The following is an 18,975-nucleotide window of genomic DNA, read 5'->3' as shown; positions in this document are numbered from 1 at the left end:
TGTAAACTATTTATCGTCCACGTTTCACTTCCATACATGGCTACACTCCATACAAATACTTTCAGAAACGACTTCCTGACACTTAAATCTATACTCGATCTTGACAAATTCCTCTTCTTCAGAAACGCCTTCCTTGCCATTGCCAGTCTGCATTTTATATCCTCTCTACTTCGACCATCATCAGTTATTTTGCTCCCCAAATAGCAAAACTCCTTTACTACTTTAAGTGTCTCATTTCCTAATCTAATTCCCTCAGCATCACCCGACTTAATTCGACTACATTCCATTATCCTCGTTTTGCTTTTGTTGATGTTCATCTTATATCCTCCTTTCAAGACACTGTCCATTCTGTTCAACCGCTCTTCCAAGTCCTTTGCTGTCTCTGACAGAATTACAATGTCATCGGCGAACCTCAAAGTTTTTATTTCTTCTCCATGGATTTTAATTCCTACTCCGAATTTTTCTTTTGTTTCCTTTACTGCTTGCTCAAAATACAGATTGAATAACATCGGGGAGAGGCTACAACCCTGTCTCACTCCCTTCCCAACCACTGCTTCCCTTTCGTGCCCCTCGACTCTTGTAACTGCCATCTGGTTTCTGTACAAAGTGTAAATAGCCTTTCGCTCCCTGTATTTTACCCCTGCCACCATCAGAATTTGAAAGAGAGTATTCCAGTCAACATTGTCAAAAGCTTTCTCTAAGTCTACAAATGCTAGAAACGTAGGTTTGCCTTTTCTTAATCTTTCTTCTAAGATAAGTAGTAAGGTTAGTATTGCCTCACGTGTTCCAACATTTCTACGGAATCCAAACTGATCTTCCCCGAGGTCGGCTACTACCAGTTTTTCCATTCGTCTGTAAATAATTTGTGTTAGTATTTTGCAGCTGTGACTTATTAAACTGACAGTTCGGTAATTTTCACATCTGTCAACACCTGCTTTCTTTGGGATTGGAATTATTATATTCTTCTTGAAGTCTGAGGGTATTTCACCTGTCTCGTACATCTTAACTCATTACATAATAATAATGTAAGTGTGATTTACAGGTTTCTCAAGCCTGCTAACTTTGTTCCTGAACCAAAATGAATAACAGAAAACACAGAGCTATGCAACAATCCTCAGACAGATGCAAAAGCTGCTACGGGAACAGCTAGGTATACTGCCTTCGTGCCGCTCTTCTGTTGCGTTCAGTGAAACCCCAGAAGAGCTGTAATCTACCAATTCTCAACCGGTAAACTTATACACACAGCTCTGTATCAGCGTTAACTTACAGTGCCGCTAGCAAAACAAACACGGGACTGTACCGAGCAGCAAGCTTTCGAGTGAAGGGTAAAGTGGATATTACTATTGTTAACAGAAAGTACTGTGAGTGAATGGAACTGTAGCGGGACTCTGAATTTCGCCGCACTACATTCATTCCCTCAGACATAAATTATACCATCGCAGCGGTATGAGCGCTCGACGGCAGAGAAAATACTAAAATTTTAACTCTTTTTTTTTGTTTTTATATCCGTCTATTGTCTCTCGAGAGCCGAAGCTTAATTCAGACGTAAAAACTTTTTAGCTAGTCTTGATCTGATTTTAATGTGTAGACATATTGTGGAAGTTGTTATGAAATTCGGAGGATGGAAGTAGCAAAGTAAATTAAATTGCATTCAGTATCAAGATGATTTTAATTTGTATAAATTAGTGATTCCTGGACGTTTGCAAGATTTCGGAGCAGACTTTTCATGCAGAAATGAAGTAGGAGATTTTGAAGACCTGGACGCCGCACGAAAGAAAAAATGTTAACATGGTAAAGGATGAACTCTTATCTACGCCATTTTCCCCTGTTAGTTACATTTGTTATTCTCTGTTTTTTTTTTTTTTTTTTACTTTTGCTCAGAAACGCCACAAAGACCACCCCAACAATAGCTTTTCCGAATCATGAAGTCCAATAACTTTTCTGTAACACGAAGTCCGATTTGCATTTCATTCTTTCCTTTTTCACGGTCATTAACGATTTTAAAACCCCCTTTTTATTCACCATTACTTCCCACATTTTCAACCTTTTCTTTTCTTTTCTTTTCTTCTGCTTTTTCTTTTTTATTAAACACTACAGAACAAATCTGTATACAAACCGGACACACAGCACGTACAGTCAACATCTGCTTTGTTGGGCAGATATGTTCAGCACAATAAAAGTACAAAGATAAATCCTCTTATTCTTCTTAGGATCAATCCCATCTAGTACAGGATCTGCTGTACTCTGCTGCCAGACGGACCCCCTATCATTGCAGTCCTCTGTTATTTAACACTTTTGCCGCTGTGAGTGCGCAAACACGTCCCGCTGTGCCGTTACCCGGGCAGTGTCGACGCGTATACGAGAGCCGCTCGGTTTCCCTACGGTGCGAAGGTAACATACGTGCCTCATAGCACGCTATAATTATCAAAAAACTTCATTCGACTATCACGAATCGTTTACGAGATACGGCAATTGTTACGATATGCAACGCGCAGTGACGTGAAAGGGTGCGTCGTCCGCGACCTTCCGTCAAATATAAAACACGATAACTCCAAAACTAAATGAAATACTGTTCTGCTCTCAATTTTAAATAAAATTTTTGATATCTTATCTACATTTTATTCACTGAAATGTATGAGCTCATTTTACTTAATACGAAGCAGTGCAGTAAGTAGGACAGATAACGAAAAGAAATTCAGTTCTTTATCGAGTGAAGATAACAGACTGTAAGATGCGCAAAAATCAAATTTCTGCTCCTAACAGTTTTCGAAAACTCTGAAGGTAAATATTTAGTATCCTCGGAGGGTAAATATTTCGTATCGGCCGTGACGTCATTTCTCGGCACCGGCAAGGGCATTTGGCGACCGGTACAGTCGTAACAAAAGCTACCGTCAGCACGGAATGCAGAGAGCAAAAGGGTTAAGGGCGCAAAGTCACGTGTGTCACCCGTCTGGGAGTCCCGTTCACTCTGTTCGGTGTGTGATGCAGAAACTGGGGAGCAGCCAAGCATTTGCCTAAACCTCACTCAGGATGGCCAGTACACCAGCCAGGGTCATCACTCCACCGTGGGTTCGAGTCGCATCTGGCTCACCTGTGTGTCTCGGAGGCTAACGTATCGTGTGTCACGCTATACAATAGTGGTTGCAAACACGAGGAAGGGAGGGGGGGTTAAAGGGTGAAGCAGCCAGACAAGTCAAAGATTTTATATTCTTATTACAGTTAGCAGGTGCATTTTTTTGTAGAGTTGGCAGCATCAGCTTTGTTTCCAAGTTATTGCTGACAATGCATTCTTCAGCCTGCACTCTGCATTCTTAACTCATATTGTGCTCTGTAGAAGTAAAGAGTACTTTTATTGGTTTTGTACACTGAGCGAAAATGTGTGTTAAAAGAAGATCGTATAATGAAGAATATATGAAGTACAGATTCACATTTATTGATCGACATAACGTCCAACTGCCACAATGTGTTGTCTGTCATATTATCCTCAGTAACGAATCATTGTGGCCCGTGCTTCTGGAACATTATCTAACAGCAGCTCACTGTCCATTGAAAAATCAACCAAAAGAGTTTTTTGTTGGAAAAAAAATTCTGTAAGTCACACGAAACTGGATTTTATCTATATCTTCCAGCAGGGATTGAAGCATTATACGAAATTTCTATTTTGGCCCTTCTGCTCCTACAGACATTCCGTGCTGAAAGTTATGGCTGTATTGCTCACCAAATGCTGATGCCTGTGCTGAGAGACAGCATTCCGGCTGATATGAAATACTTATCCCATTTTTCAAAAACTATTAGGTGAAAAAAATTCGATTTTTGCATATCTTACAGTCTGATATCTTTGCTCAATAAAGAACTGAATTTCTCTTCATTATACACCACAGTTACTAAGTTGCATCAATATCAAGTAAAATACTGCACAAAATTTTAAAGATTTTGCATAGGTAAAAAACACATCACATAAGTTTTGCATTTGCTCAATTTTATGTCATATATTGCATTGCATGGCATTGCATGAAATGTAGATAAGATATCAAAATTTTGCTTAAAACTGAGAGCAGAACGACCTCTTATTTTGTGTTCGGTTATCAGGTTCTATATCCAAAGGCCGGTCATGCGTGACATGTCCATTCACATCCTCGGGCATCACAAACCGTGTGGTCGTAGTTCATAAATGATTAGAGATAATGAAATGAGCTTTTTGTAAATGGTAGCACGCAATGAGGCACATATGTTGTACGATACATACTCTAAAGTTCTTTATTCGTTGAGATATGAAAGTAACTCATCCATAACAGTGAGAGATCGGCAAATGAGGACAACAGACATCCATAACGCTGTAGGAAAACCAAAACAGTGCACTCATACACGTCCACAGCATCTGTCAGAATGGTCACAATTTGTAATATCAACGGAAAGTTACCGAGTAAAGCAGAAGTAATATCTGACATTCCCCAAGGAATGTTCTATAGGCACTCTGTTGTTCTTGCTCTATGTAAATGATTTACGAGACAATCTGAGCAGCCCTCTTCGACTGTTTGCAGATGGTGCTGTCATTTACCATCATGTAAAGCCACGAGATTATCAAAACGAACTGCAAAATATCTGTACAGTGCGAAAAGTGGCAACTGGCTCTAAATCGTGTAAAGTGTGAAGTGTGAAGTCTTCAAATGAGAACCAAAACGAATCCCCTAAATTTCAGTTACACGATAAATCACACAATCCCTAAGGCTGTAAACTCAACTAAATATTTAGGGGATTACAATTATGAATAACTTAAAATTTAACGGTCACACACATAATGTTGTGCAGAATGCAAATCGAAGACTGTGATTTATTGGCAGGACACTTACCTCTTCTGGAGCATTGCTGTGTGGTGTGGAATCTGCATCAGGTAAGATTGATACAGGACATCAAAAATGTTCAAAGAAAGACAGCTTGTTTGCTTCAAAAAAGAAAAAAAAGGAAAAAAAAATCTTAATTTATTGCCTCCCACTGTATGATTCACAGAAAAACCCAAGCTCCTGAAATCTGATTTAAAAAAAAAAAAAAAAAAAAAAAAAAAAAAAAAAAAAAAAAAAAAAAAGAAACTTAAATTGGGAAGAGCACATAGTTAATATTTTGGGGAAGGCGAAACAAAGACACAACACATAGAAGATGCGGCAAACTCACTAAAGAGACAGCCTACATTACACTTGTCCGTCCTCTGCTGGAATATTGTTGCACGGTCTGGGATCCTTACCAGGTAGGATTGATGGAGGACATCGAAAAAGTGCAAAGAAGGGCAGCTCGTTTCGTGTTATCGCGCAACGGGTGAGAGTGTCACCGATATGATACGCGAGTTGGGATGGAAGTCACTGACACAAAGGTGGTTTTCTTTGCAGCGAGATCTATTTATGAAATTTCAGTCAACAAATTTCTCTTCCGAATGCGAAAATATTTTGTTTTCACTCACCTACATAGGGAGAACTGATCATCAGAATAAAATAAGAGAAATCAGAGCTCGAATGGTGTTCCTTTTTCCCACGCGCCACTCGAGAGTGGAATGGTAGAGAAGTGGTATGAAAATGGTTCGATGAACCCTCTGCCAGGCACTTAAGTGTAAATTGCGCAGTAACGATGTAGATGTAGATGTAGACATGTCTATAAGTGTATAAAATTGAGAGAAGTGCTGTGAATCGTCATTTTTTCCAAGTCCTATGTAATGATTTCAATGCTGAACACCAGTCTTTAATTTTCTCATATTCAAGTTCAGTGCCTTTCAAAGGGCAATACGTTTAGCAGGCTGAACGAATTGAAACCAGCGGCTGAACTATTTCTTTTGCGTCAACTCCTTCTCTGATGACAGCTTTATATTTTCCCTAGAATATATTACAGACCCTTTGAGACCCTGGCTAATCTAAATTTTAAACTACAATGTAGAAACACCACAATACTGGATGCCAATGATGCTGTAAGGCTCTTCTCAGAAAAGATACGACTACGGAAGCATCACCTGGAAGCTCCCATAGTAGCTTTTTGGCATTCCCTCAGTTCAATGTACTCCCAGATACGCTACAGTCAATGTCAGCAAGTGGAGAGTTATCGACAATGGGCAGCTGTAACACCTCCGAGAAGAGTTCAAACTTTATTTCCCGTGTTTGTCTTCAGAAGACTGGCAGTGAAAATTAGAAAGATCACTCTTCACAATGGATGTGCACACTCTTCCTGACGAAACACGAGAAAAGAGGATGCAACTGAATCAAAATGTGACTTGTGTGCTAACGAAAAGTGGCATTGGAAGAATTTTGGGCCAGTTTAGTTCCTGTTTATCCAGGAGGATTAAAAGCCCCAATACGGCTCTCATCGACATACCAATGTGAGACCAAACTTACTCTCCTTTTGACAAGCCCATGTTATGCAAGGTGTGGATTGGGGATTCTTGTCAATTTTTTTTAAAGAAGCAAAAAATTAATAAAAATAAATAAATACGGGGCACGAGAAATTCTGGGATTGCCAAGATGGGCATAAGGTCAAAGAGACGGGACCGTCTACTGCATGAGCAGGTCAAGTACATAGATACATCAAACTAAATGAAATTACTCAGTAACAAACCACCAGTGATCATGAGTTCCTTATAGCAAAACACTCAGAAAACATCCCCAAACCACAGCCAGTGGAGCTCGGGTTCACTCTGTAGGTTCGACTATTTCCAGATGCACACAACAGCCGGGTATCCGACTGGCGGGCCGCCCACTCACTCACTCACCGGCACTCACAGTAGAAGCAGGTGTAGTACGGCTGCGCGTCGGGTACGTCAGTGGCGCGCTCGGTCGCACGGAGCAGCACCAGCCGTGCCGGGGACGGCTTCGTGATCAGCCGGTGCACTTGCTTGGCCAGCTCCGAGGTGTACGCCGAGTTCGACCGGGCCGGCGGCGGACGGTCGAGATGGGCGGAGCCACTGCAATAACGAAATAACTGACAGCTCTCTGCCGCGGTTCGCGTTTACGAGAAAAATATCAGTATATCTACATCCAGTTAACTTAAATCCTTTTATCCTAAAACAAATTATTTTACAACATACAGTGGAGACTCGATTATCCGAACCTCGGTTATACGGATTCGAATTATGCGGATCGTCACCTGCGAGCAGACGTCTCTGTAGTCTAGTCCGTGTGTGTACAGACGTGGCACGGTGGCACTACCCGCCCATGATCTCTGCTTTGTGTGTTTCATTACTGTTCACACAAAACGGCACATGTTTCATTATTATTCGAGCTAGACAGTTCCAATTGCACCACACTGTGTCTGTGGTTAAAAATGTCAATGTGTGAGAGAGTGGTTTTATCACTTAAAGATAAAATGAACAGTATCAATTCATTAAAATAAAGGATCAACTGGTAAGTTACGCAATAAGTTCAGTTTAAGTAGGCGATATTAAGAAGTATACTGATTCAATTTTGAAGTACACCTGCAAACTTGATAGGGGAGATGGTAGTAAACATCAAAAAGTGATGAAGAAACAGAAAAATGCACTTTTAGAAGAAGCTTTGAACTGGTTTTTACAAAAAACAGTCAACTGTGCAACCGATATCTGGTCCTTTGTTCTGTGACAACACATTACAGTTAAATAAAAAACTTGATGGCAGTGAATTGTTTGTGGCAAGTAACAGGTGGTTGTACAGATTTAAATCTAGTCACGGAATCTGCGAATTAGAAATAAGAGGTGAAAAAATTTCAGCTGATGCAGATGCAGTGAATTATTTTAATTGTGGCTTTAAAAAATAATTGGACAAAAATGACTGACTTGGACTTTGTTTACAACTCTACTGAAACTAAATTAAATGAGAAATAATTACTTTCAAAATATTTAGCTTCATTGGTGAGAGAGTTCAGCTCCAGGGTATAATAACTAGTAAAGAGTGAGTAACAAAATTAATTTGTGCAAAAGCTACTAGAACCTACAATACGTCTTTGCTCCTCCTTGGAAAATCCAAGAACCCCAGATGCTTCAAAAATATCGAGTTTCCTTTAATTTATGAAAACTAAAAAAAGTGTATGGAATGGAAAGCAAAATATTCATTTACTGGTATGACAACACATTCATCCCCGAGGTAAAAAGATTTCAAAACGAAATTGGTAAAAGAGGGACAGTTCTACTTTTACTGCATAATATGCCACCCCATCCTTTGGCTGAGCTGTTAAGAGAAGATATGGAATTTCAAAGTAAAATTTTTGTCTCCTAACATAATATCCTTACTACAACCAACAGATCACAGTGTTATTGAAACATTAAAATGACCTTATAGAAAACAACTTTTACGTAGATTGTTATCTGCTGCTGAAGATAACAAGTGTTTTTGTCATTTTCCAAGCAAATGAATTTAAAGAAGTGTTGCTATATGGCTGCAGACATATGGGATTTGACAGAAAGGAAGACTGTGGATAAAGTTTGGAACAGGGTACTAAAATAGAAGCAAAAAAATTCAACAACCGATATGGTTGATTCTGTTTTGGAGGATACAAATGAGCTAATGGCAAACACACAAATATGGCAGGAATGTGATGCTGATGATATGAAAGAGTGGCTCTCTTTTGACCATAATGATCAAAATATTCATATCGTGTTTGGTGACTAAATTGTTGAAAACATACTGCACATGAACAAACAGCAGGAAATGCAAGAATATGAAACAGAACAGGAAACCACTTTTAAATGCTTCAAAAAACAGAGTTTGATACCGTAAGTTTACTTCACCAAGATGAATTCGTGATGTAGCAGCGACGAAGAGAAAAAAAATTGTTTGTGTCAAAAGACAATTACCAGATACTCTAAACAAAATTAAACTACAGTGACAGTCCTATGTGACTTTTGCTAGGTAGTTCATAATTAGGGTTGCAGTATTTCAGTAATTTTAAGAACACAGGTATGTATGCACAAAAATGTGTGTCTAATCTCTTATAAAGAATGATTTTTGTGGATTTTAGTCAGTTTAATGTTGTGTTATTATTATTATTATTATTAGCAAATATCTTCTTATTTTCCCAATATTATTTCATTTTCTCCCTGAAGGCCTTCTTTCTTTCTTTGGTCTACTTTGGTTGATATAGTTTTGGTTGCATCTCTGGAATAAACTTCCATTTATAAATTTTGCTTTTGAATGTATCCTTGTCTAACGTGTTTGTTATGTCACTTTTTGCTTTTGTCAAATCCTCCTTAACTTCAGTTATCATCTTGCTTTACGGGATGTCACATAGTCCAATAGACATTTAGTTAGTCTGTTCAAAGGAAATCTGTATAGGTGTCTATAGAACTTCATTCGTCTCTTTCCGATGTTAGTTTCGATGTTTGATACTTTTTCTGTTGTCTCGATGGTCTGCAGTCAGTATTGTGGTCCTAGAATTTTTCTAGTAATCTTCCTCTCTACTTTCTTAATTTCTTATAAGAAATTTCTTACAAGAAATGTTTTTATTATTTTGCATAACCCACAAACCTTATGTATTAGGTTATTGCATAAGTTTGTAGTGTTTTTGTTTTGCATGTTGCTATTCTGGTTGCTACTGGTTTATTTATCAATTGTCATTTTTTTATTTGTAGTTCACTGTTGATATCTGAGTTTAGATTTTGTCATTCGGAGACAGTGAGTGGAGCTGCAATCGCTAGAAAACAGAGTGCCAAGTGGAGAAATTGGAATGTTTCCGACATATTCTTTTGGTTTAGTTCCACAGATGGGTGACAGCAGCGGAGGCAGCAAGAAAAATTTGTGCCGTGTATGTGGACGATGCTACTGCACAGAGCACGGCACGAAAATGGTTTTCTCATTTTAAGGAGGATAGTTCTGACATTACTTACTCTTCACATACACAAAGATGTTCGAGGTTGGATGAAAATCATTTAAATGCACTAATCCACAATGACCCAAGTCAGTGCACTCGAGAACTGGCGTATGTGACGGATTGTGATCATTCTACCATTTTGCGACATTTGTGTGCTACTGGGAATGATCAAAACAATCTGAAGTACAGGTGTGCTCTAAGCTAAAATCAGGAAATCAGCAGGTGGCCCTGATGTGCATTTCTGCTCACCTGTCGTCAATCGGCTCGTGTACACCACCGACCATTTCTATCCTGTATCGTTACTGGTGATGAGATATGGTGCCTTTATGCTAAAATAAGGAAAAGAAAGGAATGGTCGAGTCCAAAGCAATAACTCCCCGTACAAAGAGCAGCGTGCATCTACAAAAGATAATGTTACGCAATGGTGTAGTGTACTGTGAATTTCTTCTTCGCAATGTAACCATCACCACTGACATTTACTGTCAACAACTGAGACATCTTGCGGATGCAATCTGAGAACAAAAATCTGGACTGCGTGAAGTTATGCTATCCATGATAATGTCCACATTCTGCTAGACTGAAGAAATGAACACTATACAGGAGTTGGGCTAGGAATCCATTTTGCACCAACCTTATTCACCTGTTCTTTTGCCCTCAGGTTTTCACCTTTTTCACTCTCTATTGAACAACCTTCAAGGAATTTGTTTTCTGGATGAAAAGGCACTCCAAACATAGCTCGACGAGTTCTTTCCCTAAAAACCACGTGATTTCTACACCTGCAGAATCAAAAAGTTGCCCCGGCATTGGCAGACTGTTGTAAATAGGGAAGGAGAATATATAATTGATGACTAAAGTCTGTGTCAGATATATCTGTTGTGTGTATTAAACTTATGGAAAAATGCTACAAACTTATGTGTCAACCCAATGTTAATCATTTGACAATGAACCTCAAACATAACCATACATGGGCAATGTAGGACATCTCTCTAGAGTTAATAATACAAAAATCACCTTCTCAACACTGTAATGTGGCCTGTGGAGCATTTATGTAGATGTAGATGGAAAAGATGAAGTCTCACTCAATGATACACTCATTTCAACAGAAGTTAGAGAGGGACAGGAGAGGAGTGGGGGGGGGGGGGGGGGGGGAGAGAGAGGGAGAGAGAGAGAGAGAGTGCTAAGTGCTATCTTCCTTTTCTTGTGCCTTTGGCCACACAGCTGTTAACAGATTTGGCACAGTTAACTTAATGGGTGACGGATGCCCCTCCTGTCACCACCTTATTACACTCCGGGACGGAATGTTTGTACGCAAACTGTCTGCTCGTAGCGTTATACGTGTGAAAGTGAGTGGAAGTTTTCTACATGTTTGCAATTTGTGTAACTGGTGTGGGACTTGGGTACTAGCCCAGTATTCACTTAGTGCGATGTGGGAAACCACCTAAAAACCACATCTAGGCTGGCCAGCACACTCACTCCCGTCGTCAGTCCTCTGTGCGGATTCAGCCAGGGGCCGCTGCACCTTCCCGTCCCACAAGTGGAGCTTTTAATGTGCACAGCTATCTGGTTAAGTCAGAGAAGTGCTATCATTCTGAGAAATGTAGCAAGAATGTTTGTACGGCACTATTTCTTTAGATATGGATCAACATTTTTTCAGTGAATATTCATACCACACCTGTTGACAGCAACAGCGGACCAAATCCAATGAAGTGAATCGGTTACAGTAAATAGTAATTCAGAATTAAAAATTCAATGTGGTTGAAATACTTGTCTAAGAGATGACACACACAGCACATCAGTGGTAATGTACAAATTTACGAGTTGAACTGCACAGGTGACAGTGTAGGCCCCAGAGAAGTGTGTGCACACGGAATGATGCACTGCTCCACCTACCTTGGGCCGAGTCCCTTCTCCGGCTGATTATTGAGGGCTCGGTCGAGCAGCCCTCCGAGCGCTGTCGAGATGTGCGTCTTCAGCCCCTCCGCCTCGTCACCGCGGGCCAGTGGTCCCGTCGACATGGTAGAGTCTGTCTTCCTCGTGCTGCAACGTCAGAAGAATCATCTTGCAGCGAGGTTCTGTGGTAAGATTCTTCTACCAAGTACACTACGACCGTGAGAAGAAAGTGATCCAGATATAACGGAAAGGATAGCAGAGTTGGGAAAGATAGAAGGTCAACAGACAGTAGCAAACAGACATAAAATTTTCTACGTACGTCATCAAAAATCTGCTAGGGAACTTTATTTTGCAGAACTACTTTTATGGGATCTTTTTGGAGGTTTATTTACTAATGCATTTCTTCAAAGCTGTGTGGCACAACTCTTATACATAAAGTCTCCTCACCGATTCATTTACCAAATGGCATCAGCAGCCAAGTACAACTCAGGCCCCAACACTGTGTTCAAAAGACCACAACAGAATATAGCTCAAGCTATGATTTTCTCAACACACGACCCACTTGTCACTCGATAACTGGGCTCATTTTGTATGAGAACAATGTACGGGCATCTTGCTACCTATCTTGACAGGTGTTGCACTCTGTTAGTAATTTCTGGAATTACTTTGAAACAAATAGTAACAAATGTAATAGATGTTGTCATGACTGGTTCAGCCCAGGTACAAGGGGCGTTTGAAAAGTCCGTGCAAAGTCCGAGAGATGGCACCACCGGCGCGTATCGAGGTCATGTTTAGTTATTAGTATCTTTGGAAAGAACGCACACCAAGTTTTAGCCATATTGGTCTATTTCTTTGTGTTTGGCATTCGTGTGAATCAAGGAAGTCGACTGACTGTCAAAAAATGGAGGAAACAGAATTTCGTGTGCTGATGAACAATTACTTTATGAAAGGCAAAACGCCTCAGGAGACTAAACAGAAGCTTGATAAACATTACGTTGACTCTGCACCTTCGATTAGAACAGTTTATAAGTGGTTTCAAAATTTTTGGAGTGGCCATATGGGCACAAGTGATGCTGAACGTTCTGTGGAGGTTAAGACTCCAAAAATCGTTGATAAAATCCATGATAGAGGGGTTCCGCGATTGCTCTCACACTTGACCAAAAACGGAATCGTGTGAAGTGTTTGCAAGGATGGTTTGCAGCTGTTCCGGAAGAATCTGCAGGATTTTAAGTGTCGTTTTGTCATTGTGGATGAAACATGGATACATTACTGTACTCCTGAGACCAAACAACAATCTAAACAATTGGTTACCAAGGGAGAATCTGCACCAAAAAAGGCGGAAAGGTAATGGCGACTGTCTTTTGGGATTCACAAGGGATAATCCTCATAGACTATCTGGAAAAGGGTAAAACTACTACAGGTGCATATTATTCATCGTTGTTGGACCATTTGAAAACCGAACTGCAAGAAAAATGCCGGCGATTGGACCGCAAAAAGTCCTTTTCCATCATGACAATGCACCAGCACACACCTCAGCAGTTGTGGTCGCAAAATTAATGGAAATAGGATTCCAACTCATTTCACATCCCCCCTATTCTCCAGACTTGACTCACTCGGACCACTATTTGTTCCCCAATTCGAAGGAATGGCTGGCGGGACAAAGATTTTATTCAAACGAGGAGGTGATTGCAGCAACTAATAGCTATTTTGCAGACCTGGACAATTCCTATTATTCGGAAGGGATCAACAAATTAGAACAGTGTTGGACGAAGTGTGTAAGTCTAAAAGGAGACTATGTCGAAAAATAAAGGTTTACCCCAAACATGTAAGTAGTTTTTATTTTTGCACAGACTTTCCAAATGCCCCCTCGTATGCTCACATCGTCGTGAGTTTCGATTGTGTACTTGAGGTTTTGCAGTTTGCCGTAATTCTGCTACACGTATGTCACATTTATTTAGTGAGCAAGAAATTTTGTGAGCTCAAGAGGAGAAATTCAGCGATTCTGGATCGGAGGGAGAAATATCTCAGTGGGAACAGGCTGCTGAAGAAAATTCATATTCAGTCTGTTAGAACATTGTCATTAACAGATAGAGGTGCTGTAATTACAATTTAGTCATGTTTTATTTGTCTTAATCCTGTCTTTTTCACAGATGAATCTCATAAGGCAACAGCATCCAATACAGGTTTCCAAGACCTGTTTGGAAAAGACGAGACAATTCACTGGCAAAACAAAGAGGAAAGAAACAAACTAATGCAACATACTTCTCTATACATTAGAATACCTCAAAATTTTTCATACAAAGATCAGTTACACAAAAAAATTTTTGTTGGGAGACTAATTAAACTTTTTGCCTTCATTAACATAAAATTTGTAATATTTTGAAGAACTACAATAAATATGAAAATAAACCTTGAAGCTTGGACCTTTCAGATATATCAAACACAAATGTATCAGTAATGTTTTAAATGACAGAATACATGGTTGGTTTCCCAAGTCTGAAATTTTTATAAGTGGCTGGAGCCCTAACAAGGGGAGGCCACAACGTTTGGAATGCGGATTTACTTCAAACTTTGTACACTCTCAGTACTGCATGAGGACAACAAAATGTGTAAGCAGTAGCGCATACTTCTCACGCGTTACTGAGAAAATTGCAAGATAATTTGTAATAAAAAAACTGAGCAAACGGATCAACGAACAAACTGAACGGGTGTCATCCGATGTCCATCCTGAACAAATTCAACGAACAATATAGAACAAAATGAAATTAAAAAAAAAAAAAGTGGTTCGTGTTCAAGCCTCATAGTCACTGGGTCGAGTTCCGTTCGTCAGGTTTTTTTTATTTTCTATTTTTTTTTATTTTCAACACAGTAATTTTCTTTGCTATTTATATTACAATTGATATAATGGGGAAAATACGTGTAATACTAGTCGATAGTTATGAATATTATATTATTTGTGATAATAAAAATTACTAGACTGCCAAATAACATTGTAAATTTAATAAAAGTTCATCCGATTACACGTATTTTCCCATTATATCAATTGGAATATAAATAATAAAGAAAATGAAAGTTTTGGGGGGAGAGGGGTGGGGGGGTGGGGGGGGGGAGAAGCAGAAGAACGGGACTCAATCCAGTGATTACGGGGCTTGGACACTAACCACTGGAAAAAGTGGCCACGCACAGATATATATTTGAGGACTGAAATTATCTTGCTATTTTCTCAATAACGCTTGAGTACTACGCATTACTGCTTACACATTTTGTTGTCCTCATGCAGTAGTACGAGTGTACGAAGTTTGAAATAAATCCGCGTTCCAAACGTTGTGGCCTCCCCTAGTAAGTCTGCTTTTGGATTTTCAGCAAAGCTGCTGATTCCAGTTCAAACACAAAAAATTAAATGATCAAATGGCATTATTGGCTGCTAAGCCCTGTCTCAGGCTGTTCAGCCAACTGGTACAAGTCTTTTTATTTGATGCCACTTTAGCGGTTTTTGTATCTTTGTAATGAAGGCAACATTAACAAGTCCCCAAGCAAAAGAAAAGTTTCAATCCAGCCAGAAATGAAACCGAGTATGTCTCGATCAAGAGGCAGTTATGTTAATGACTAGACCACAAGCTGCTGCCATTATGTGCACAACTAAACCACAGCTAGGAAACACTGACAGAAGTTTTGATTCGTGAAATATTAGTGTGGGTCTGAAAACCAAATTATCCTCAAAGGATGTAGCAAGTGCTGGAAGCGAACTCCACTATAAATATCAGTGTGACACCTACAGTAATCCAGAGTCTGGTTGGAGTCCATGCAGCAAATAACACTGAAGAATACAGCTTGCACCACCAGTAAAAAATGGCTGGTCAACTGTTGAAATATTGTACAGGAAAATGGAATAGACAACTCAGTTGGTCATACAACAGCACAACATTAACTGGTTAGTAAACATTTGACACAAAATAAAGTACCGGAGGAACAGGTACTATCTAGAGATGGGCAAACTCGTTCATCCTTGGGAACTAGTTCACTGCCGATTGTTCATTTTTGGGAACCGTTCATTTTTACTCGTTCACCGTTCATTTGTGCTTGGTATATGGTTCTTATGAAAAACTGAAAACTAGTAGTGTAGGTGACTGAGGGATGGAGGGCACCAAGAGGGGACACTTGCCTCCCCCGTGGAGTATAGAGTTTTCATTCATTACAGCATTCTTACACACTTTTAGAAGTAATTTCTGTGATTCTGCAGAACCTCTCGTTTAGCCAACCGTAGCCTTGTGTGGCTGATCGCAGGGAAATAATATAGGGTGGCGCACGGGAAACCGGCCCCGAGTACAGACTGCTCGCCGATTACGGACGATGTGTTGCCCGTTACGAGCAGATACGACAGACAGACAAATGTGTAATAATTAGGCAGCGAAGGAATAACAAACTAATGCAAGCAAGAATGGCGAAACAATTGATAACGATGTGTAGAGAGCTGGAGAAGAGAACGTGAAACTCTCACGCGACGCACATGGGCTTTAGCACATGTAGTCTTGTAAACATGTCGGTGGCCGTTTCCCAGCTTAATAGAGCGCAAGTGTCTTGTATAAAATTCTTCATTTCGACTTCCAATACATAGCTATGCTACGTTGTAAACAATAATCGTTTACACCCTATATATACTTCACGTTGTCTCTGAGCTCGTAGGCGAAGTAGAGACTTTATGGAAGCATAAAATAAAATGTGGTTTTTTCATACTTGTGTCACACGCTTTGTAAAAATTAGGTTTTTATGTTGCAATATGTTAATGCAACAATAATAATAATAAAGTTCGCAGTAGTAAAATTTTTGGTTTGAAAGCTCCTTCTGAACAAATGTTTTTGAGATAATAAGTAAATACGATTTTATGGCAATCTATGCCTTTTCAAATGGAGAGGCACCGCTTTTGCTACTGAGCCAAAATGACACACAACCCACTTTTTTTTCTCAAAGAAGCCAAACTAGCAGGTAATGCAAACTGGAAACAACCAAACTTAAAAATAATTAGAGCCTTCCTAAATGTAATGATTTGTATATGAAAGATACACGAAAATGTTTTATATGAATTTTTGTACAGTAAAAATTAAGCAAATTATTGAAAGTTTGCTGCTAAATCAAGTCGATGAAACCAAAAAATATATGAGTAACACAAGAACTTGCCTTCTTATGTCTTCTGTCGTTCATCGATATAATAAAGTGAGCTGATATGCCCTTTGTTACCTGAAAAGATGTACCTATTACATACAACGTAATTTTTATGTAATTTACGAAACTATAAAATACTTTTTGATTACCGGTCGTGGAAGCTGAACAGCCAGAACCAAGTGCAAGAACAGTTTGGAACACACGTAAAATGGGCGAGCGCAGTGAACGAAATGAACAACTCGATACTGAACTAACTAGGAGCAGTCGGCAGTGGACCTGAGACAGGTGGTCGTGGCGAAGAATGATGGCTGCGGCCGGGGGAGACCGAGACTGAGACAGGCACACGACCGAGGCTGGAACGAGAACTGCCGAAGTGACCGCCGCGACCGAAGTTAACTAGTGTACTATGAACCGATCGTCCCTCGTTCCCGGGAACTATAAGTAGACTGCCACGACCGAAGTGAGCTATGAAGCGATCGTTCCTTGGAATTCAATCCTCGGTCCTTTCGTTCATCTTGGTGAACCGTTCCTTTGCGCCTGTATGTTCGCGAACTACCCATCTCTAGTACTATCCACTGTTACACTTACTGAAGAAAGGGAAAACAATGAAAACGAAAGAGGTGTTTTTCTGCTGCACACAGCATTTTCAAGCAGCCTAACCCTGAGATTAATGAAACTAGCAGAAACCATCTTGCTACAAAAGCAAACCAGGTTTTTCAGAGTAATGTCACACATAGATAAAATATTTAGACTAAGGCTAATAGCAATAATAAAAAATCTACAGTATCAAAGAGAAACTCGAGACTTATGGGTACAAGTAATGCACTTAGAAAAGTTAGATACGAAAATTACAGGTCTTTTGGAATACAGTCGTTCCCATTACATCTGATCGGGAGAGCCAGTGTCTGACACGAAGACGAAGGAAGACACGAACTTACGCAAGAAAGAAACAAATTTACGTAAACAGAATTGTGATTTCCAAGTTCTAATTGCAATATAAAACACGTTTTTATGAAGAACAAAAAGACTGTACATTTGACAGTACAAAAATGGCACTGACTCGAAAGAAATGAAATGTGCCATATTTTTCTTTTTCCCTTCGAAACATGTCGGTGAGGAAATTTCACTTAAAAAGTTACAGGAAACTGATGTCAGTATTCCACATCTGTTCCAAGAAGGCAAAAAAACCTTTAATGCAAACAGCATATGCTGCTATGATCTACAGCTATATTGCCTGTTAACTGAATGGTTGAAATGAAACTTGCTGGCAGATTAAAACTGTGTGCCGGACCGAGACTCGAACTCGGGACCTTTGCCTTCGCGGGCAAGTGCTCTACCAACTGAGCTACCCGAGCACGACTTACGCCCCATTCTCACAGCTTTACTTCTGCCAGTATCTCGTCTCCTACCTTCCAAACTTTACAGAAGCTCTCCTGCGAACCTTGCAGAACTAGAACTCCCGGAAGAAAGGATATTGCGGAGACATGGCTTAGCCACAGCCTGGGGAATGTTTCCAGAATGAGATTTTCACTCTGCAGCAGAGTGTGAGCTGATGTGAAACTTCCTGGTAGATTAAAACTGTGCGCCGGACCGAGACTTGAACTCGGGACCTTTGCCTTTCTCCTTTGCTAACCCATTGTTTAGATTGTTGTTCGGTCTCAGGAGTATAGTAATGTATCCATGTTTCATCCACAGTGACGAAACAGACCGAGACTCGAACTCGAGCCCGCAAAAGGCAAAGGTCTCGAGTGGAAGTTTCACATCAGCTCACACTCTGCTGCAGAGTGAAAATCTCATTCTGGAAACATCCCCCACGCTGTGGCTAAGCCATGCCTCCGAAATATCCTTTCTTTCAGGAGTGCTAGTTCTGCAAGGTTCGCAGGAGAGCTTCTGTAAAGTCTGGAAGGTAGGAGACGAGGTACTGGCAAAAGTAAAGCTGTGAGGACGGGGCGTGTGTCGTGCTCGGGTAGCTCAGTCGGTAGAGCACTTGCCCGCGAAAGGCAAAGGTCCCGAGTTTGAATCTCGGTCTGGCACACAGTTTTAATCTGCCAGGAAGTTTCATATCAGCGCACACTCTGCTGCAGAGTGAAAATCTCATTCTGAGTGGTTGAA

At 40.1% G+C, this 18,975-nt stretch overlaps 1 protein-coding gene across 1 annotated transcript in view; it reads right to left on the bottom strand.

Moving 5' to 3' along the window:
* The window catches only part of LOC126212786 (uncharacterized), a 292,909-nt gene that overhangs the window by 234,658 nt on the left and 39,276 nt on the right, over positions 1-18,975 (bottom strand). Inside the window, exons 3-4 of the mRNA XM_049940189.1 lie at positions 11,704-11,850; positions 6,746-6,937 (exon numbers count right to left, since the gene is read on the bottom strand). Of these exons, the coding sequence (XP_049796146.1) occupies positions 6,746-6,937; positions 11,704-11,828 (317 nt within the window). The 5' untranslated portion in view covers positions 11,829-11,850. The remainder of the gene's footprint in view (positions 1-6,745; positions 6,938-11,703; positions 11,851-18,975) is intronic.

This window comes from Schistocerca nitens, chromosome 11, assembly GCF_023898315.1.
Source record: "Schistocerca nitens isolate TAMUIC-IGC-003100 chromosome 11, iqSchNite1.1, whole genome shotgun sequence".
Lineage (NCBI taxonomy): Eukaryota > Metazoa > Arthropoda > Insecta > Orthoptera > Acrididae > Schistocerca > Schistocerca nitens.
The sequence above is the reverse complement of the archived record's forward strand: the minus strand, read 5'-3'. Positions and strand labels throughout refer to the sequence as shown.